Source organism: Centruroides sculpturatus, unplaced genomic scaffold (genome assembly GCF_000671375.1).
Source record: "Centruroides sculpturatus isolate CEXI.00-Female unplaced genomic scaffold, Cexi_2.0 scaffold387, whole genome shotgun sequence".
Classification (NCBI taxonomy): Eukaryota; Metazoa; Arthropoda; class Arachnida; order Scorpiones; family Buthidae; genus Centruroides; species Centruroides sculpturatus.
In genome coordinates, this window is record NW_019384709.1 from 137,623 (window position 1) to 161,493 (window position 23,871).

A 23,871-nucleotide genomic window follows, 5' to 3' on the forward strand; every position below is an offset into this window, starting at 1 on the left:
AGCAATTTCTCAACATGATCTAATGCCTTTGATCTCTGTTTAGAAATTGATTTAACCCCTTTCGCAACGTTAGCAAATTTAATAATGTCTTTATTTTTCACGATTGTTGATATCGTCATTCTCGGAATATGGTACACAACAGTTAAAATCTCGAACACGCATGCCACCTTCATATTTCTCAACAATCTCTTTTTTTCAGTTCCATTGTGATTCTAGTCATTTTTTTAGTTCTCTGTTGCTTTTCATTTGCCTTTTTTGCAATTCATGATTAATAAAAATAATAAAATTTTACTTACAAATTAAAATCAGAAGAAATTTAACAAAGTTATAAACTGTGGCATCGTGAACGTCTAGTCTGGTGTAGTACACCGATAGTGCTACTTGTTCATAGATGGCACATATAATTGAATTAAGTCATATACCGAGCAAAATTTGTTTCATCCAAACAGCACATATTCCAAATTGGACGTATTCTAAAGCAGATGTATACCAAGGTACCAGTGTATATTAATAATTTTAAATATTTTCAAAATGATTATTTAATATAACTTTATGAATTCCATGCATTTATTATTAAAAAAAATCACATACTGAGTTGAAAAATTTCAAGTAGGTTAAGTGGAAATTCGTATTCTATATTTAAATATTTATCAATTTTATTTTTTGATTCTTCATTAAAATGTTATTTGAAAATATTTTAATTAATATTTATTTTAGAATAAATAATAATGAATTAAAAATATGTAAATATATTTATAGAGCTATAGAAAAACTTGAAAGTTTTATGAGAATTGAGAAAGAATCACCTGAAGATGAAGAAAGCAATAAAGATGAAAGTGATGATTCGGAATATCTACAGTCAGAAGAAGAACAAGAGAAAAAAGAAGAATTTACTGATTCTGATGATTATTATGATGAAGATGGAGAATCTCGTTATTTCTTTATGGAACTTTTAGATCCTTGGAAAGGATTATTTTATACACCATCTGATCAAATAAAAGAAATAAGTGAAACTATGATAACATCATGGGAGAAATCATTAGTTGAAAATGGAAAAATAAGCTGTGACAAAATGGTAATGATAATATAATAATTATTTTCTAAATTAAGTGAAAATAGTTTTATTTCAGCAAAAGCTGATAATTCTACTAAAGAATAATAAAAATGCTTATTTTTCTAGAATTGCAAAAAAGAGTTTTCAGAATTACATCAAATGAAGTGTCATTATCGCCATTGTGGTTCAGAAACAAAGAAATGGATGTGTCGAATCTGTGGAAAATCATATTCAATGGGGCCATTATTTTTGTATAATCATATGAAGAAATGCCATTTTGTAAGTTAGATTTATGTTTTCATATTTAAATAATTCAAGTTTAATTAATTATATTAAATAATTTTTACTGTTTTTTTTTTTCTTTTTTTTTCAGAATGAAGATATAAATGATTACAGTAAGTATTTCATTCTCCTTCATAACTTTTAATATAAATAAAAAGTAAATTTTGAAATATAATATGAATCATATAAATTTCTAAAGAACATTTACTCTTTGATAATTAATTGTTATTTATTAAAATTTTTAACACTATTCTTTTGCTCGTGTGTAATTATTAAATTACACATGAACAAAAGAAATGTCATTGTAACATTAATGATTGACATAACACTACAATTTGAATGTAACTGTTCAGTGATTTTAATTTATGGTAGAAGAGATGTATAATTAAATGAAAAAGCAGCTTTTTTGAGTTATTTTGAAAGTGTTTTTTTTAGATGTTTATATATATATTTATTATGTGTAAATAAGATATAAATAAAAAATTATTGTTTTATATAATTATTTAATTTAAATGGAAATTTTCTTCTCTTTTGAATTTTTTGTAAAAGCAGTTTAGTATTAATAGAATTGTATAAATTATAATTTAGAACAATTGTTTTAGATCAAATAGTTATTCTGAAACAATTTACCATTCTATAACAACTTATAAAATGGAAAATTGTTTCAAAATTTTGTATATTTTCTACAAATTCCAGTATTTGCTGTTACTTATATGATTCAGTTCAATTGTAAAGTTACCATAATTATCTTTATTAGAAAATATATGTTGATGTAACCTTGGTATACGACCTTAATCTGTTCGTGATGTTTGGACTTATACCAAATAGGACGTATACCAAACCAACCTTTCCCATAAGAAGTAATGTAAAAAATGATTAATCTGTTCTCATGTAAAAAAATGGCTGGCTTTAAACACTACCTCACTTTCCTGGCTAGTTCCTGCTTGGTTTTTCATGAGATCAGCATGTATCTTTTTAGCTTTCTCACAAATAATTGCTTCTGATACGATGTCGCCAGCACACTGTTTTTCAGTTATCCGAAGCAAAAGCAATTTCTCAACATGATCTAATGCCTTTGATCTCTGTTTAGAAATTGATTTAACTCCTTTCGCAATGTTAGCAGATTTAATAATGTCTTTATTTTTCACGATTGTTGATATCGTCATTCTCGGAATATATGATTGAAATAATTAAATCATTTAATGATTGATATCAAAAATTACGAATTTTAGTGATTTTTGCAATGATATAACTAACTTGAATTGTTACAGAGTATAATCCCAATTATCCGAGATAAATTGGATCAATGCTATCTCAGATAACTGAAAAATCAGACAGCCACATCCATTTTGGATTAAAAATTCCAAATATAAATGATTTATATTTTAGAGCATTTCCTTATTTAAATTTAAATTATTTAATTTAAATGGAAATTTTCTTCTCTTTTGAATTTTTTGTAAAAGCAGTTTAGTATTAATAGAATTGTATAAATTATAATTTAGAACAATTGTTTTAGATCAAATAGTTATTCTGAAACAATTTACCATTCTATAACAACTTATAAAATGGAAAATTGTTTCAAAATTTTGTATATTTTCTACAAATTCCAGTATTTGCTGTTACTTATATGATTCAGTTCAATTGTAAAGTTACCATAATTATCTTTATTAGAAAATATATGTTGATTTGAAATATATACAATCAAGAATCTTTAAATTCCAGTTACACAAATTTTAATGAAAACGAATGTTTTCGATCTTACACAAAGTCTTTTTCAGGTTTTTAATCAATAAAATTCCAAAACAGAATGCATAGAACAAACATATTTGAAAAATTATTTTTAAAAATTTGGAACAACACCAAACGCATATAAAACAATTTGAACAGTATACTCTATAAAAAGTCATAAAAAATATAACTATCCCATATACAATAATTTTTTAAGGGAGTTTAAAGGTTCTTGATTGTATGTGATTCATTCCAGTAATCCAGTAATTAATTGATTTAAAATATAGTTTAAATTACAATTCTTTGTAAATTTTAAGAATTCCATTTGTATAATAAAATATGTTCAGTTCTTTGGATTAATGTGATTTTAGTTATATGTTCTTGGAGCACTTGTAATAAAAATTTTTTAAATGAATTAAAAGTGGATAAAGATGATGAAGGATTAAGAGATATCATTAGTAGAGATGATTGTTAGTAAAATTATTTTAGGAAAATCTAAAATGTTTCTGACTGAAATTATTCAAATTATTTATAACTTTTCAATTTAGTATAAATATTAAATTGTATAGAAATGAAGATTTGTTAGATTGATTTTTAAATTTAACTGATTTAATCATGATTTAATTAACATATATAAAACTAAAGTAAAAGAAGGAAAAAAGAATTACAGTGATCAATGCAGAAAATTTTTAGATTTAGTTTATCTTTGTGTATTCACTACATTTCATATCATTTTAAAGCTAGCTATTTTCTACTGAATCATTACAAAATATATATGATTGAGTAGAGTTTTTCTTATATAATTAATGAATGTAATTTTTTTTTACAGATGATAAAGATGGAAAATCATTATATAGTGATTTTCATCAGCCACCTTCTTCAACATATAATTATGCAGCCAGAGGTTCTCTTCTAAAACCCTATGCTATTGCAATGGAATGGGCTTTAAAATTGTAAGCATTTTATTGTTTTATGATAAAATAATTGTTTTAAGTAATATAATTTCCTGTTGTTTGAGTCAGTCTCTTCTATTTGCTATAGAGAACATATTAGTTATCTACAATTAATAAAGTTGATAGTCAATTTTTAAAGTTCTCTAAAAATTATTATGTATGTATGGAGAATTAGAAAATTTATATTAAAGTTTATTTATTATATTATTATATTATAGTTTATGTTAAGCACTCCTACTTAAACTCATTATCAATTAAAGGAGTTGAATAAGAAAAAGATTGGGAGAGAACTAAGATTAAGGCATATGTTTGGCAGTTCTTGGAAAAATTACAATGGTAGATGAATTTTGAGGTGTGGAAATAATTTTTCATGTTTTTTAAAAATCATGCCCTTGGTAAATTTAGACAAAGAAAAAGTTGTTAGCTAAATTCGTAATTACAAATTGGCAGATAAACTGCATCATTGTATAACCATTGCTTTCAAATTTAATTTTAAATACAGATAATAGTCATAGGTTATTTACAGGAACTTATAGTGGATAATTCTGGAAATTTATATTTCTTCTTGCTTATGCATATTTCAATATGAAATCTGAAATAATGATATACTTCAATTATATATTATTATTTCAGATAGCACATAATATTTTCAGTTTTGCAGATACAGTAAGACCCCGCTTAACAAGGGGGATGTGTTCTTAGACAACAAAGTGCTAAACAAAACAGCGTTAAATGAGGTCATTTTAACATAGAGTAAATATGGATAGGGGAACACTCGACCGAAAATAAAAAAATTTTACTTTGATTTTAAGTTATTTTTATATTAATTAATTTGTATAATAATATATGTTAAATAACACAAACATATGCACACAGAAATGTATAATAATATATACTAAGGAAATCTGTAGAGAAATTTTTTGGGTTCTTCATTTTCAGAATCACTATTTTCCAGTTCTACATAACTTTTTCCACACTTCGTTTGTGCATTTATCAGTTAATTCTTGCCAATCGAAGCCGATATTACCTATGGCATCCATGATGTTATATTTTTTCCAAAATTGCATCAAAGAAAGTACACCTTTTTCTGATTGGTTTGTGTTAGTAAATAATCTTATTATGTACAAATCAATAAAATGCAGTGATAGTTTAAATCAGCTTAAATTTTGAGCTTTTTTTTTAGACTACAAGCAGACGGTGTTATATAGAATCAGCGTTAAGCGAGGCAGCATTAAGCAGCCTCGCTTAACGCTGATATAACGTCTTACTGTATGTTTATTGTATCACTTAATAAATAATCATTTGTTTTAAAAATTCTTTTACTTCTATATGTTCTAAATTTATTCTTATTATTAAGTTAAATTACATTAATTTCAACTAAAAATTTATATAGAAACCAAAATATGAAATAATTTTTATTTTTTTAAAATATATTTTTAAACTTTTATATTTTCTAATTACTATTATTTTATAAGCTTTTGTAAACTTACTTATATTGTATTTTTAGTTTTTGTACTTTATTTACAAATATTCTGTTTTGAGGCTATTAGAACTTTACAATTATCTACAAAAGAAACAATTTTTATTTTTTTATTTTATGTTTATACATAAACATGTATAAACATAAAATAAAAAAATAAAAATTGTTTCTTTTGTAGTACAAAAGTAAAAAGTTCTCCAGATGATCAGATTTTCTTAGAACAGAATTCTTGTTTCATTGGGATCATTGTTTTTAATCCTTTTTTGAGGTGACCAGTTTTATGTACAATGTTGGACATGTTGCACCATTGAGTTAGGTGTAAAAATTCATCTGTCTTTTTTCCCAACCTCAATGCATCTATTTTCTCCTACTTTATCTTATTGTGAAGAATATATAAGTGAAAGTCATTAAAGTACCCCTTTAAAAAAATTTTACAATAATTTTTTTTAAAGGGATACTTAAAAATAAAACACAATCAATTTCTTTAACATAATCATCCTGCTTTTGCAACACACTTGGTCCACCAGTTTACAAGCTTCTGGATGTCCTCAAGAAAAAAGCTTTTTGGTGTGGCCTTTAACCAGCTTTGCACCTCCTCTATTGTCTCAATGTTATCAACAAACTTTTGATCTCACAAATGTCCTTTCAAAAGTCCAAACAATTGAAAATCTGGTGGCAACAATTCCAAACTGTATGGTGGATGTTTCATCACCACAAATTTCAAATCACTTAATATATCTCCTCTATATGCTGGTGATCAATGGATAGCCATCTTGAGACCCATCATCTACACATTTTCTTATACCTGAGATCATCAGGCATAATATTATATGCACAGCCATGACTCATGTTGAATTCTGTGCCAGTTTCATCAACAATAACTTGTCTGTAGTAATGGCTTTGCTGTTTCACTGTTTCAGTTGTCTTGCAAACTGATCTCTCACTCCAGTGTTCATCACTGACATTTTGTCTTCTGTTTTTAAATCTTTTCACCCATTTTTATATTCTCTCTTGACTCAAACAACTATTTCCATACTGAATCTTCGTTCTCCTGTAGATTTTCAGATTTTACTCTCACTTACAATAAAAATTGAATGACAGTTGCTCTTCATGATGCAATTCAGTGGTGAAGCACTGTTGTGCAGGTGCATACTGCTTAATCATCATGACCTGTATATGGCGTATTCTTGAGGAATAATAGTGTCCTTCAATAAGGTTTTTGCAGTCATACATCTCCATGAATTTTAGATTAAAATTCCTGTTATTTAACGACTTTCTTTCTTATATAATTTGCTGTTAATATCTTCAATAACAGATTAGCATATGATTTATGTTTTATTTATTCTTATTAAAGTAAAAACAATATAACAAAGCCAATGAATTTAATCTTTCTATTAATAAGGATAGGTAAAATGGTAATTATGACTACAAATTTTGGTAGGATTTGGGTGAGTTTTGGAAATCATTTGAAGGATGTTTCAATAAATATGAAGGCATGAAATTAAAACAAAGAAAGCAATTATTCATTTCAGATTATTTTAAATCAAACATTTAAGAATGTATATATTAAATATTCATATATAGTACACAGAATTAAAGTGATGTATTAATAAATAAATTTTTTTCCAGAATAGCATTAATCAATACAGAGAATTTTTAAAATAGTTTTTGCTATAGTGTTACACTGGATTACTATATATACTATGTAGTACTGTGAATTACTATTGGGCATACACTATATACAGTACTTTGTATCCATTATATTTTCATCATCTCCTTTGACAAGACCATGCATTGAGATGACTAGTTTTGGAGTAACTGGAGGTTTGGGGGTAGTCATTTTAAAGAGATTTTACTGCACTTTCTATTAATACATTTATTTATTTTTTAAAACTCTTTCTGTTGACATTAAGAGGGCCTCCATTAGCAAGCCCATTATGAGTTTGGTCAGGCCCACAGGCGACTGGATGGTGAGGGACAGAGCTCAACATATCCAGGTGGGCCACCCCCTGAAAAATTTCTGGGGATTTATGGACCTGTCCAGATTCGAACCTCGGTCTCCCAGAGCGGTAGGCTGCCACCTCAACCACTCGGCCATCTGGCCACATGGCCCACCAGTGGCCTAGCAGTCTTCGTACCCTGAACACTGGGAGTTCGGTCATGGGTTCGCGCCTCGCTCGGATGGACTGGCCACGTGGCGTTTTCCAGATTTTCTCCACGTCTGTAACGCCTAAATAGGGGCCAGTTTCCCTTAAAAGACATCCCAGAAGGCATCCTCCTAGGCAGATTGCCCAAGTGTTGCGTTGCCATAACTTAAATTAATTAAATTAACAAACAACCATCTGGCCACTATAATAGCTCTGGTTGTAAGGATATGTCTTTATGAGTGGTAACACTGGGAGTGACCAGTCTGATGACAAAATCCTCTCTTACAATCTTATAATCTTATAATGGAATTGTTATCAGTACGCACGATTTCATCCGATCACACTGGGCGAATTTNGAAATACAAATAAAATTAATTTTATGCATAAAATGTACTTATAAAATGTACTTTCACTTAGATGTATAATAAAATCCAGACAAATATGATAAAATATATAATAAGTATAACAAAATGATTGATGAGATATGATGTAACAACAATATAGATCAGGATTGTTTTATTGGTAAAAATAGTTTTGATTGATTGTCAAACCATCAGAATTTACTAGTATGCAAAATATAAATATTACATACTTGTTATATTGTTGTTTTAAAAATATGTATGAGACTACCAAAGACGCACTTGAGAATAATTTGTCAGATGTATTATTTTGAATGGCCAGTGGCTGAGGCAGTTGAAACATCAGCCTACTCTGAGGAACCCATGATTGAATCTCTGTGAATTTTTTGTGGGTAGTATATCCTGAATATGTTGGATTTTTCCCTCACCATCTGACTATCCCCATTGTGAACCTGACTAAAACCACAATGGGTTTGGGAAAAAAGGCCCTGTTAGTCATTTTTGAGTTTTTTCTGCCCTTTTGGGTACTGGGAAGAACTACAAATGAAAAATATATATAGTTTCCAGGTATTATGTCAATTATATAGTATTTCTTTTAATATAAGCATTTTATGGGAATTAATATGCTGAAATTTGATGATAATATATTTTTAGTTTTCAGAAACATAATAAAACTGAAGTTTTTTCACAGTGGAAACCACTTTCTTCAGATTGGATTCAGATGTTAGAGAGGTAAATATAATCATTATTTAAAACAATTTCAAAGTGAATTATTAAATATTTATTACAGTGTTCTTTTTAACTAAAGAGAATATAAAGATTATTTGCCTTCTCTGAGTGAGTCATCTAACTTAAGGATAGCTTCAGATGATGAACATGATAGTTCTTGGATAAAAATCAACTTGTTTGAAAATATTCAGTCAGAATCAAAAGGTTGTTTTAAACTGTTAATAAAAAATATATATATTTTAATATGCTGTATATTAAAAATATAAATTTTTAAAAATATTTAGCTTCATCCAGTATATTTTTTGCTGGGGGATCTGTTTGGTCTATTTCTTGGTGTCCGAATCCACTTGGAGTTACTACAGATCAGTTTTTAGCTTTAGCTGCATGTGATCCCGAAGCTCATTACTTAACAGATACTAAAAAGTGTAAAGGAATGATACAACTTTGGGATGTTGGAAATCTAGAAAATAATTTGTAACTAGTTTTTTTATTATTATTTATACAGTAATTTCAGTTGTTGTTTTAAATTCAAAAAATTTTCTAAAATTCTTTCAGTTTAATGAAAAGGCCAAAGTTAGCATTAGCCATTGCTCACGAGAATGGGGAAATATGGGATTTGACATGGTGTCCTAGTGGATGTTGGGAAGAAGTATCTGATTTACAAAATGATGGTCTGAAAAAATCTGGCAATAAACTGCCACGTTTAGGTCTTTTAGCCGCAGCTTGTAGTGATGGTACTGTAAAGATATACAGGTAATATGATATACTCTTATTTTAAACTGTAGAAAATTTCTTTATATTGATAAAATGTTATTCAACAGCATTCCTCAGCCGTATTGTCTTACAAAGAATGAAGAGAGTTTGCCAATTTTTAAACCAAAGGCAGATGTTATACTAGTTCCACCTGAAAATGGACCTAATATTTCTTGTCATCAAACAATTTGTACTAAAATCTCCTGGCAAAGGACCAATAGTCATTCTCATATAGCAGCTGGATATGGAAGTGGTAATTTTCTTTCATATAAATTAATGCATGTTTTTATCAGGCTTTAATCATTTCAATTTTAATATAGGTTTAGTATGTATCTGGAATTTGATGTCATCATCTCCACTTTTGATTCTTTCTACCAATTATGGGCAGTTAACACTTTGTCCATTTATGTCTTTTCCTGCACACAGTGCCTGCATAACTGCCTTGTTGTGGTTGCCTATACCGGGAAATCGGTATATAGCAACAGCTGGTTATGATAAAACTGCGAAAGTTTGGGATTTGCAAGATCAATGTAAGTAATTTTATTTTATTTAAACTACATTTATGTACATAAATTAAGAAAGTAAGATATAATTTGACTCTTTATTAATTGTGAAATGCCAAGCATCTTTGTTTCAAAAGTCAGTTTTTCTTAAATTTTTGAAAAATCCAATAAAATCAATACTTTCCTAACTCTGAGTCCCAGAAAATGCAATACATACATTTTCCATTGTGTGCCAAAATTCTAACAAAACATGCAAAAGCTGTACTTTTAATTGTCTCACATAATGAGAGCAATTCGATGAAATAACAATGTAGATTAAATATTGCTGCACAATAATAATATATTTTATATTCTTTTTTCTTTTCCTTAATGTCTGGACCAATTCCAATTCATTTCAGATGGGTCAGTGTGTTTATTTTTTACATGATTTTTGTGCTTTGCGAGAGAGCCATGTGACACCAATCATAGTGTGATAAAATATTTAATACTTCAAATTTTGCAACAATTAAAATTTTTGTTTATTACATAGCAGTATGTATCATTGTCATTTAGACCAACCTTTATTTGGTAATTTTATTAAAAATTTTTTAAGTTGTTAGGCTTTTAATTTATGCATTGTCATTTATGCAATAGTCAAATGATACTTAACTATCTTCATTATGTAAGAATCATTTTTTTTTTTTTACCAATATAGTTGTCATCAATAATTTTAAATACTGTTTATGTAATACATGTTCAAAGAGAATGTTTTGTTTGTTGCGGCTGGAATTACCATGCCCTCCCCTACTTTTTGTTAATGGAAATATCTTTTATGTTCTGAGATGTCACAAACCAGATTTGGTTGCATTTGATCTGCTAAATCTCTCTAGACAACATCACTTTAAGTATGATAAAACTCATTATTGGAAATATTGGATGAAGTTATTTGATATTAACATCATTGCCTGTATTTTTTTTTTATTATAAAAATTTTATATTGCTATACTTAAAATTTCTCTTTTTATGATTATAAATATTTTATAGATTGGCCTTNTAGCCAAAGATTGCAGCGCCACAGCACTGGCAAAAATTTAAATTTGCCGACTGGAATTCTTTCGGATGATTGACTTTCGGATAATCGACGCTCTACTGTATTTACAGCAATTACATTAAACAAAAATATTGAAAATTATTATACTGACCTACTACCAACTTCAATAATAAAAAGTTGAAATAAAAGAAAATAAATGACTTCATAATCTCAATTTATGGTAATAAAAATGAATTATTTTTGCTTACCATACTACATGTTATAAATATTTTATAGATTGGCCTTCAATACTTAATGACAAAAGAGGATTGGTTCGAGACCTTGCTTGGTTGCCTCATTGGTGTGGGATGTTTGAATCAATGGATGAGTGCTATAAGTAATAATTATTTATTCATTTATAAAAATTTTAATATATGACATATTTGAATTTGGTTTATTTATGTAATTTTTTCCTCACTATATGCAGTCTCTTCCATACTTCTACCATATATAAAGAATGTGGATATTATAGTTTCTTGCACAAAGTACTTTCTGTACATTTCAGTACTATATGGGTAAGTGTTTGTTAAATTTTTTGGATATTATTAATTAGATAAAACAAATTATAACTTTATAATTGAAATTTCTGACAGAGTTTATCAGTTTCTGACTGGTTAAACGTTGAGGCAAGTGGTAGTGCAAGTGGGGATATGGTAATTGTGGTTTTATGCCAACTTATGAAGTATGTTGATCATATAAAACAAATGGGCCACAGGAGAGTGGTAAGTTTTTATTACTGTACATTGTATTTATAAAACTAAAGATTGTTAATAAATTTATTTATATCTATTATTTGTTTCTTGTAGCCATTGTATAGAATAAGTATGGAAGCATTAAATGAAGTAAATGAAAATGATGATGTTCTTAGTGTGGAATCTGACAAGTCATCAGAAAGTACTGAAAATCTACCAAAAATTAAAAAGAAAACATTACCAACGTATAAAGATGCAGTTAAGACATATGGTCTTGTATTTCAAGATAATAATTTTGTAAGTGAAAAATTTTTTTTAAAATATGAAACATATTTGGTGAATAGTTTCTAAAATATATTTATTTTAAAGGCTGATTTTGGAGAAATTTCTACTTCAGAATTTCAGAGAGTTTTAAAATCAGAAAATATGTCACCTTCTCAACCAAATCTTTATCCTTTGGCATCAATCAATAAGGTAAAAGAACAGGTTCTATATGAATTTTTAATTAATTACTTAGTCTTAGCTTGAAAAATATCAATAATTAAAATCTACAATATTACATTCAAATGAATTGAGATTTTAAAATAATTGTACTTTATGAGTATACCATATTTTAATTTTTAAACAATACTATATGATTTGAATCTATAGTAATTCTCAGAAAATTAATACAAATATTTATAAATTTTTCATATGAATTTTGTCATATCCTTATGTTTAACTTATGAACTTAATGTACAATCAAACCTCAATAATATGCCACCCTTGCTAAAAAATGTAATGAAACAAATTGTCCCAAATGATAAAAGGATAGGAAACTCCTGCTAATATGCTGTCTGCCACTGTATTGGGTAGACAAAAACCTTTAACATACACTATAGTGCTGCCAGTTTTCCAGAATCAACATTAAAATGGCCAAAAGTTGTATATAGACCTGCAAATATGTATACACGATAGGCAAGATTCCTGTTCTACAATTTCCACAAAACTAGAAAAAAATTAAAATTTGTTAAAATTTTTTAATTTGAAAAGTTAAATTATAAATTAAACAAAATGTGTAAAGCAAAGAACCGTGATGTACCATAAAAACCAAAACTATATTGAAAATTGTTTTCAAACATGAAAAGAAGACATGACATTTGATATAATGCAAAGGATTAGAATACGCAAAGAGTGATTCTCCCTTGCCAGTTTATGTTATTTTAGTAACTTATGAATCAGTTATTCTTGATGATTGTTTATAAAGTAGCTAAAACATTTTGCAACTTCAAAAATGCTCTGTCAATTAGGAAAAATTAAAGAAAATTCCTAATGGCCAAACAGTTAAGGTGGCAGCCTATCACTGAGGAACCCAAGATTGAAAAATTCCAGAAGTGATCCATCCATTACATCCAACCACCTCATTGTGGGCTTGCTAAAAAGGTCCTCTTAATGCCCACAGGACGGAAAGAGCTTAAAAAACTAATAGCAATAAAATTTGTCTTTAATTCTCTCAATACTTGCCATCAAATTGAGGGTATAATAAACTAGTTAAAAATTAAAACAAAAAATGCTAAACAGTACAGGTTAAATTGTTATTATTAAAATGAAAATTGAAAAATAGTACTAATGTAACAAAAACATTAATTTCCAATTAAATATTTACCAGTTATAAAATTCAAAAATATAAATTAATTAAATTTTTGCTTGTAACACATTGGCACTCACCTCTAACAATAGCATAATGTTCTAGCATTTTCTTTGTTAATCACTCTTCAAGCCTTGCATCTGATTGACCCATAATTGAAAAATTTTTATTTATTTGAGTATACCATACTATTGAGAATGAAAGTGAGACATTGTTTTTACAAGCTCCCTGAAGGCAAGGGGAGTCTCCCTCTCATTTAGAAACATGAATTTTAACCTCTGAATTATGTTCTTTTGTAACATGAATGAAAGTCCATTTGAATCTTTTGAAATGTTTCTTCCAAGTTATTTGCTACTGCACTTTTCAATATTCATGCATATAACAACATGTTATATGTGCAATAAATGTATTACAGGACCATTTTTCATTAAACTGCCAGTCCTGCTTATCCATGAAAAACATTAGATGGTGGCAGCTTTTTGAAATTTGACTGTATGAAAATAAAATTTGTTTGATTTATTAGACAAAAAAGAAATACATATTTTGTTATAAAGGATGTGGATATGTATAATTTTACAAAGTTTTAATTTTTCAAAATAAAGAAATTATGATGCAAACATATGTGCTGTTGCAATGAAGATTTCCAAAACAATCTACTCTTCCAGTGAAATTACAAAACTATTATTTTGTCTAATTCCCACATTTTCCTATATCAAAGTTATAACATTTTTGTTTTTGTCCATATTATCTATTTTGAATTTTCTGTATCTATGCTTGATGCTTTTTATAAAGGTTTGATAGTTCTGGTTTTAACATTTGTGTATCAAAGGCAATATTCTTAATTGTCTTTGGAATTTTTATAATTTAGCTGAATTAGATACAAACACCAGTGTTGCAGCCTTTTCAAAATTATGATATTATACTTAAAAAAATTTTTTTATCTATTAGAAGGTAAACATGTACTGTACATGATATATTATTAAAATAATACAAAATCACACGTGGCATATCCAAAAATAATACATAGAAGTTTATAATAGAAATTATAAACTTGTAAACTGAAACTGTCACATTCGCTTTACAATAGGTTTGTTCCAACACAAGTCCCTGACTGGTTGAATTTGAAACCAGTTAGGGAATTATGTTTGGCAAATATTAGGTTTGTTCCAAGTTAGAATTTTAAAAGTACATTTTCTGTCACTCTTAGCCTAGGGCTAAGTTTGGGTGGGAATATGAAGTTAAAGTCTTTAACCGTTTATAAAAATATTTGTGAGTATTTCATTTTAATTTATTTTGTTTCATCATAATTTCACAATTTCTACGAAAACTGGACAAATTAATAATTAATCCGGACCATGAATTTAAAAACTGACCTGGTGACAACACTAATTATATGGAGCATTATGAAGTGAAACACTTCTTTCTTCCAGTTTAGGAATAACTCTCTGAAACAATTTTTTAAATGTTTCTTCATCCATTCCTTTGAAAATCTACAAATGATGATAACTTCCAATATGACTTAGAAAAATAGGACAAACCTGCAATTGACTCGAAAGAATTGCATTATGCCTTTCCAGACAGTTTGCTTAGTACATATCAGAAAATTGGATGAAATAATGTTTTATATAAATATTGTCATAGTTGAAAGATGGTGGTATCATTTGGCAACAGTGCAATTATGATCTCAATAGGGATGGAATGCAATGCTTTTAATAGTTCTGAAAAGTTTGTCCATAGTAGGTAATAATGGTCCTGACCTACCAAACTTGTCAGCAAGAGAAGTATTCATTGAATAGTACTTGTTATACCAGAATAATTCAAGGTTATTTACGGTTATATTACAATATTAATTCCTATAGTGAAACAGAACAGAAGCTAAGTATAAATCAAATTTATTGTTTATTCCCACTTTAATGGAGATGAAGATTGATTTGTACTTTTAATAACAGTATGGAATGTATATATTATTAATATTGGGTAAAACTAAATTCAGAAACAAAACTTTTAGTGTCCAATAAATTTCAAAACTTTTAATTTTTTATTAGTAGACAAGAGTATATTGTCTCCTGGTGATCAAAACCTTAGGACTATTTGCATTATTAAGATCTGGTATTAAGATTAAAAAAAATGGATAAAAATCTATCACCACACACACTTTCTGTCTCAACTGTTGTAAAAATTTTGACTGTTGGGAAACATGTTGAGTAATGTCATTGAATTCTGAAAAGTTTTGTTGTTTATTTTATTTAAAAAATAATTTCTTTTACAATGACTGGAGAGACAGACAGACTTTTCCCAGAAGCCTTGTTATTTTGGTGCATAAAATGCTATAACAATGATTTTTAAGAATACAGTAATACCCCGAGTTAAACGATTTTCAAATCTCGTCGATTCGTCTTTTGTTTCAGCGCCACGCAACCCTTGATTACTCACTCCCCCCACACTATTGTTCAGCTTACATGTTCGATGTGTCGCGCGGAATCCAAACACAGCTACAATTTATTTTGTGTTTGTTATATGTACGGAGACTCAAGAGACTCTACTATGTCATCCAAACGAAGTAGAAATAATTCTTCTGCATCAAACAAGAAAAGAAAAACTTTATCTTTGGAATGTAAAGTTAACATTGGGTATGTTAGTAAAGTCGAACCAGTTAAGCGAGAATGAAGTCATCGTTATTCCTATTTCGAACAATTTGTTACTAATGCGTTTAACTCGTTTGACTTTACGAATGCACCCATTATTAAAGACTTCGATACAAAAATGAAAATTTGTGAATTGGCAAAGAAGTTTGATCTACCGGAATTGTCGGTCAGAACAATTATAAAAGGCAAAGAAAAAATTCTCGAAGCTGTGAAAAATGCTCAATCTTTAAATTCAAGCATCATTCGTAAACGTCACAGTATTATCGCTGAGATGGAAACAATGTTAAAATTATGGCGTAATAAACAAGTAAATGTGAAAAATTGTAAAATAATATAGGCCTAATTTGTTATACATATGTATTATCTAAGATTTTATTAAACATTTTTTTCTAAATTATTGTTTTCTTCAGTCTCCAGCCCCAATTAAAAATTATTTGTATGTATTTATATGCAAAATTATACCCCGACTTACGCGGTTACCGCTCGGTCCCACCTATTGCATAAGTTTGGGGTATTACTGTACACAATTATTTCTCCTATATGTGATATATTAATTTCCTTCTTTTAAATGAAGCAGACTTTTATAATAAATGTTTCCTTAATTGGTTTGTGGAGTTATGTTGTCCTAGTTGGATCCTCCATTTATTTCCAGCAGGATCAAAGTAATTTTCATGGCTTATTTAAATTATTGCAAGTATGAAGACAAATTTATGTAAGTTGGGGAGTTGGATGTCCCATAAAATGAAAAAGTATGTTAACATTTTTTTCTATATTTCAGGTTGCGTGGAATCCAAACTTTGGATCGCATCTGTGGCTCGTTTCTGCCAGTCAAGCAGGATTAATCAAACTCAGTTGCATATCTGGATTGAATAGCAAGGAATTAAAAGGAATGTTTGTGAAATGTAAAGAAGCATGTAGAACTCAGACGAAAGATTTATGATTGTTTGTTTGTCCAAGTGAAATTTTTGTATATGAAAATCATACCGTTACGTCTACAAAACAATACAAATAACGTATTTATATGAACTGTGTGCAACACATATAAAATATTAAAAAAAAAATCACTTTTCCAGTTTATGTACAGATCATATCACATCAGAAATAAATAGCATATATTTGAATATTATTGGTTTCTATTTACGTTCTTTTTTCCCTGCAATCAGCAACATAAAACTGCAAAAACGATTAACTCGCAGATAAATTTCTGCCAAATAAGCTCCAAACGATCCTGAAATTCTTATTAACTTTATAACCTCTAAACACTGTACAGTACATAGAATGGCTTTAAAAAAACTAATGTCATATAACTATTCTATCAACTTCTACTATTAAAAAATAATTAACTTATCATTTCTATTTAAATTGTACAATGAAATTGATAGCTAAAATGTTTGTTAATAAATTTATCTCTTAATAAACATCATTAATCCAGTTTTATACTTAGAAAAGTTCAGGACAACTTTTAAAAGATAACAACAACTATAAAAGTAATATTTAAATATGTCGTATATAAAAATAGTTTTGAACAGCATAACAACCAAAGATATAAGGCAGAGATGGAACATTTGCTCAAAGTGGCACACCAGAAGAGTTTGTGACACAAAACATATATAATTTCATTTATTTTTCATTGTATATCAGTAATAATAAATTCAGTAATTGCACAGTTATATTATCTATTTAAATTATGATAATTGCTCTTCAATGTGAAATACTCCAAAATCAGTTCAACAGTCATTTGTATGGCAGTAACTTAGTCAGAATGACAATGCAATTTTAAATTCTAGTTTTATTTTCAGTTCATTTAATTTTTTTAACTTGTTCTAATTGAATAATGGGTTAAAAAAGATATATCAATGTAGTCACTTCCTTTCTTTAAAAATCATTTTTTAACTTCAGTGCACTTAAATTTCATTAAATATGTTAATAGAGAGGTTGCGGCCAAAGTTTTCATCTCTAAAACGTGAATGTCAAACGTTGAGTGCCACCATCTTGTAAACCTAGAAATTTGACAATGGTGTTTGGAACATTGTTGGAATCATGCTCAACGTTCCAAATGCCATTGTCAAATTTCTAGGCTTACAAGATGGCAGTGTTCGACACTCATGTTTTAGAGATGAAAACTTTGGCCGCAACCTCTCTAATATAAACCTGAAATCAACTTTAAAAAATTATTTTTTCAGATGATGATGATAAATATGTTTTATATACAAGTAGTTACTTATTGCCATTTAAATCAAAGATAATGGGACAGACAGGTGTAAAATCTGGAATAAATATGGATTAAGTATATACTGCTGTGGGTAAACAAATTTACTGACAACTTTAAATTTCCATCAAATGAAGATTTAATAAAACCAGGGCTGTGGAGTCATGTAAAAATATACCGACTCCAACCACAGGCTTGTTAACAAAATGGGCCCAGGAATTTGATATGATGTGACCTCATAATAAAAGCTGCTATTATTATTAGAACTCTACTGAACATAGAAACTTTTTTATTTTAAAATTAAAAGACTGTATATTGACTATATCATTACTTAGATTTACTTAGAGTAAAAATTATCAAACATATTTGATAATTTTTACTTTCCCAGCTGTTATATCTAACAGAGGGAAAGTGTAGCAATCGGTCAAAAAATCATTATTCCCAAATTTTTACATTTAAAGACTCGAGAACTTGAAATGTCAAGATATGCAAAAGATTTAGGGATTTTTTTTGTATGTATGGATGTTAAAATGTGTATGTGTGAGACACAATTTTGTTCACCCTGTTTGAAATCCTATAGTCAAAGTATCGATTCCATGAAACACTTTTTACTCTCTTAAAACAATCATCAATGTTATCATTTTAAGAGGGTAAAAATTGTTTCAAGGAATCGATACTTTGTAACATCTCACAAGGAAACATCTTATGCAGGAATTTTTCACAAGCATCTTACGGGCATGACTGACAAGGATGATGGGGTGAAATTTCCCAGGCCTGGGATTCAGAGGAACCCGGACTTCATTCCACAACTTTTTCCATCATTCCCGAGGACCGTGTAAATTTTTCCCAACCTGGTGACATCTTTTGACGCACTGCTTAAGACAAGCATGGCCAACATACGTCTAATGAATTTATGTGGCCTGCGATCAATCTTTCAAAATAGTTCGATGAAAAATTCTGACGCCTAAAAAAAAAAAAAAAAAAAGTCAACAACTCACCGTGCATTTAGAGTTAACCCTCCATTAAAAATCTCTTAAGTACAGCGTGTAGTGTGTTGATAAAGCATGATAATGTGAGAAATGTATCTGTAATCTCTATCTACAATTCAGTCTCTACGGGGTGATACTACAATGAGATCTCGCACCACCTCAAAATCTTCCTAGGGCAACCTCTGGTTTGGTCCGTGGAAAAATTTTTCTTTCCAATCTGGCCGGGGGCAAAAACTATTGGCCACCCTTGGCTTAAGGGGAAAATGAAGATACTGCAGAATTTGAATGACTTATGAGAAGAGAACATCTTAACCAGGTTTTACTGTAATAATATAAAATGACAAAAAGCTTAATTTTGAGGGTAGAGACAAGTTTTTTAAAAAATTGAGAATGCTAATAACAAGTAAAATATTAAGTTCAACCACACTGGAGATACAACACATGACCACTTCTATGTCTCCACCCTGTTGATCTTTAATTAATAACCAAAATTTAATAGGATTAATGACCCTTTTTTACACAAGCTATCATGCCAAATTTTGTTTCTTAAACTTTACCCATTCTGAAACAATATCTCAGAACAGAATAAAGAAACTAAAAAAAATTAGATGCCAACACATACAAATTTCCCTCTTTGCTTGACATTTTTTGGGCTCAGGTCTCCAAATGTGTAATTTGCAAAAAACTTGGAGTGCCAAATTTGACATGATTCCAATACTTTTCCATTTTATATACATAATAAGTTGGGAAAGTAAAATGGAGTTGGACTCGGCAGATATTTAATGACTGACTCCACAGCTCTGAATAAAACAAAACATTTTAAGCTTTAATTGAAAAGCTTTCTTCAGATAACTACAAACAAAATGGAACACAAACATTTTGAACTACATTTGGACAAGCAACTAGTATAACAAAAATCGGGTTAAGAGAATTAAACTAAATGATCTAATACTATATTTACAAAAATAATGGAAATACATAAAAGAAAAACAATAAAGATACTTATTTGGACATTTACATTCATATTCTAAGTACAGGATGTCAAAATACAGTTTCCAGATTGTAGAGATGGGTCCATATCAACTCAACTAGTGAATTAAATATTTTTAGGAAAGGATTGGAACCACTAGAAATATTTAACCTGCCAAGTTACTGTATGGGATATGTAGGTTGTGTTAGCTGTGTGTCATACAGACTAACTTATACTATGGAACCGCAGCAGGTGTTTCTTGTTATTGGTATATCTATGCTCCTTTAGCTTGCTGTATAAGTAAATAGCTTTTGGTTCCTACATACTCAAATTAACGTCAAATCTGTTGTTAATAGGGGATCCTATATACCTGGAACACCTATCCTACCTTTGTCTTTCCTTAATTTGTAGATCAATGGATTTTTATGGTAGCATATCCTAATATTAGTGACATTTTGTTATCTCCACATATACAATTGGTAAGATTCTTGTAATGGACCATCTTACAAGAAAAGCTAACCAAATGACTATTTGACTTTTAAATATTTCATGTTCAAAATGAAAGTTTATGTGAAATTAAATCTATACTTTAGACAAAAACCCTTTTCTCTCAAATGCTTATTCATAAACATTTGAGAGAAAAGGAGCCAAATAATTCAGTGATGGAGAAATGCAACCTATCATCACAAAAATAAAAATCTAGCAATGAGTTGCATAACTTTCCCAGCTGTTATAAAAAAATCTCATATTATTAATGAGCAAAAATTATTCTGAATGTCACGATGTCAGGCTATAATTTTTCAGATCAAAAGGATTATGCAGATAGCAGAAACCTTAGGTTATAAGAGAAGCATAATTGCTGGTATTGTTACAATTTTTTATTTATTTAATTAATTTAAAATATAGGTTCTTAATCTTGAATTAGTAGTGTCTTGCCCTGTATACCATACTTTTCCTGATAACAGAGTCATCTACATAACTCCATTCTGGGAAAAATTTTTGAATTGAAATCAAATGACTTCTGGTGTAAACCAGAAGTTCATATATAGTTAATTGGGTCCTCCTCCCCCTAAACTTTCCTCATCTGGTCTTGACTTCTATCTAACACCATTCTCAAGATTAAGAACGGATGAACAGAGACAATTTTTTCAAATTGCAGTCCAGTTATAAAATGGCAAAAAGCTGAATTTTGACAGTAGGTATGAGTAAATGCTATACTCATCCCTACTCTCAAAAAAAAAAAAAAAAAAAAAAAAAAAAAAAAAAAAAAAAAAAAAAAAAAAAAAAAAAAAAAAAAAAAAAAAAAAAAAAAAAAAAAAAAAAAAAAAAAAAAAAAAAAAAAAAAAAAAAAAAAAAAAAAAAAAAAAAAAAAAAAAAAAAAAAAAAAAAAAAAAAAAAAAAAAAAAAAAAAAAAAAAAAAAAAAAAAAAAAAAAAAAAAAAAAAAAAAAAAAAAAAAAAAAAAAAAAAAAAAAAAAAAAAAAAAAAAAAAAAAAAAAAAAAAAAAAAAAAAAAAAAAAAAAAAAAAAAAAAAAAAAAAAAAAAAAAAAAAAAAAAAAAAAAAAAAAAAAAAAAAAAAAAAAAAAAAAAAAAAAAAAAAAAAAAAAAAAAAAAAAAAAAAAAAAAAAAAAAAAAAAAAAAAAAAAAAAAAAAAAAAAAAAAAAAAAAAAAAAAAAAAAAAAAAAAAAAANTTTGTAGTATTTGTGTTTAGTAGTTAAATTATTTTGACCCAATTGAATTTGAATATTTTTGAATCATTCCTTTATTATCCCTGCTCTAAATAAGTACTCTATTTTTTTGAATGAGCCAGACTAATTGATCAGAGTACATACAGTATTTTTCTTTTCTGAACAAGGGGCTGAAGTAGCTAGCTAGATTGCACATTTAGTTGAACTAACTCTTCTGGAAGGGTGAAATTGAAGTGCATATGCTATCGAATATATGTAGATGTAGAATTTTATCGCCCCCTTTCTCCTCTTAAATATTTGTTAAAAATTAATTTTTTTATAGAAATAAATATTAATGTTAAGTTAAATATTAAAAATACTAACTATAAAAATATTTGGGTAAACACCCCAGGCTCCTTTCAGAGTTCAGAGTAGGGTACCCACTATGAGTGCCTCTACCCTCCCATAAAACAACTTGGTATTTAATTTTGCCAGAGTCCAGAGTCAGCACAAGAGGCAAAACTTTATGCATCTCACACACCAATTTCTTCTTCCATACTGTGGTGATGACAAAGTCAAACCTTGGCTTGCATGTCTTACTTGAACAGTCTTGGTGATAACCAATACAAATCTGTCATCAAGAGGACTCTCTGGTCTGGGCAAACTTCCCCTATGCATAATTTTCTTCTATCAAAAGTAAACTAAATGATAATTAAAATCTCAACAACTAAAGCAAATGTTGTTGTACATTTTGGAATAAACTGGTGGTGGAATTTCAAAAGTTCAATTTAGGACATAAACAGTAGCCCTAAACCAGATCAACTGTTATTGGTTATTTGTGTTTATTTTAGATTTAAAATTGTTAAATGAATCAATCCTAGAAAAGGAGGCCCATAGGGAGGAAGAGAAACTTTGGAAAGTCAGTCATTGGAAGTTTGAAGCACTTGAAAACTTCAGAAGAGAAGTTTGATGTAAGCTTTAGGATGTGGCTGAATGTGGAAAAGTCACAAACCGTACATACCTTAATGATGAGATAGTAAAGAAGTTGCAGCTGAAGTTTTCATTTCTAAAACATAAACATTGAGCACTGCCATCTTGTAAGCCTAGAAGTTTGACAATGACATTTGGAATGTCATTGAAATCATGCTCAATGTTCCAAATGCCATTGTCAAACTTCTAGGCTTACAAGATGGTGACGCCCAACGTTCATGTTTTAGAAATGAAAACTTTGGCCGCAACCTCTCTAGTTAGTCAGTAATGTTTCAGATTGTTTGAACAATTTACAAAATGTGTTGAATTACCTAACTCCCCTGCTGGAATCATTATTTGTTTAGTTCTATGCAAAAATATTAAACTGTGAGTACCAGAGGATCTCTATAGTTTGTAAAAAAATAAACTTTCTATAAATTCAAAAACGAACCTATTGATGTTCTTAATGGAAAACAGAGAATACTAAATTTAATTATCACTTATTTTATTTGTTTCTTTACAGCAAAATAAATATTTTAAATACAGAATATAAGTTTTTGTAATAGTTTGTTCTTCAATTAATATTGCAAAAATAATATTCTGAATTTTCTTTTGTAAAAATAAAATGGCTTATCATTTGTTTACTTCAGGACTATTTTATATTACATGAAATGCATATAATAAAGTCATTTATGTATATAAAACAGTGTTACTTTTTTAAATGCTTATTCTTTTTAATGCTTATATTTCTTACTTTGAGAATTGGACAATTCAGATTTTTGAAATTTCTTGCATTTCATTAAAAATTTATATGATGTAATTTTGCATCCAAATTCATGATTTGAGGATTAAGACAAATTTTACAGAAATATTTTAAATTAAAAAGAATCTTATGAACAATTTAACTTGGGACTACATAAGTGTATTATTTATTTATTTATTAATAAATTTATAAATAAATAATATCTTATTAATTTATCAAGATTCCTACCATCAGTTAAACATTGATATTAGACATTTTGTTTTATATTGATGAAATATGACAATA

General features: G+C 28.3%; 1 protein-coding gene across 4 annotated transcripts in view; it reads left to right on the forward strand.

Moving 5' to 3' along the window:
- LOC111627768 overlaps positions 1-17,147 on the forward strand; it is a 63,501-nt gene extending 46,354 nt beyond the window's left edge. For all 4 annotated transcript variants that reach the window (XM_023371405.1, XM_023371404.1, XM_023371403.1 and 1 more), the window contains 16 exons: positions 760-1,075; positions 1,181-1,333; positions 1,428-1,449; positions 3,894-4,017; positions 8,658-8,735; positions 8,812-8,936; positions 9,017-9,206; positions 9,288-9,485; positions 9,554-9,738; positions 9,806-10,015; positions 11,295-11,394; positions 11,485-11,572; positions 11,651-11,779; positions 11,864-12,046; positions 12,119-12,223; positions 16,800-17,147. In XM_023371405.1, the coding sequence (XP_023227173.1) occupies positions 760-1,075; positions 1,181-1,333; positions 1,428-1,449; positions 3,894-4,017; positions 8,658-8,735; positions 8,812-8,936; positions 9,017-9,206; positions 9,288-9,485; positions 9,554-9,738; positions 9,806-10,015; positions 11,295-11,394; positions 11,485-11,572; positions 11,651-11,779; positions 11,864-12,046; positions 12,119-12,223; positions 16,800-16,961 (2,368 nt within the window). In that variant the 3' untranslated portion in view covers positions 16,962-17,147. The remainder of the gene's footprint in view (positions 1-759; positions 1,076-1,180; positions 1,334-1,427; positions 1,450-3,893; positions 4,018-8,657; positions 8,736-8,811; positions 8,937-9,016; positions 9,207-9,287; positions 9,486-9,553; positions 9,739-9,805; positions 10,016-11,294; positions 11,395-11,484; positions 11,573-11,650; positions 11,780-11,863; positions 12,047-12,118; positions 12,224-16,799) is intronic.
- The last annotated feature ends 6,724 nt before the right edge of the window (positions 17,148-23,871 follow it).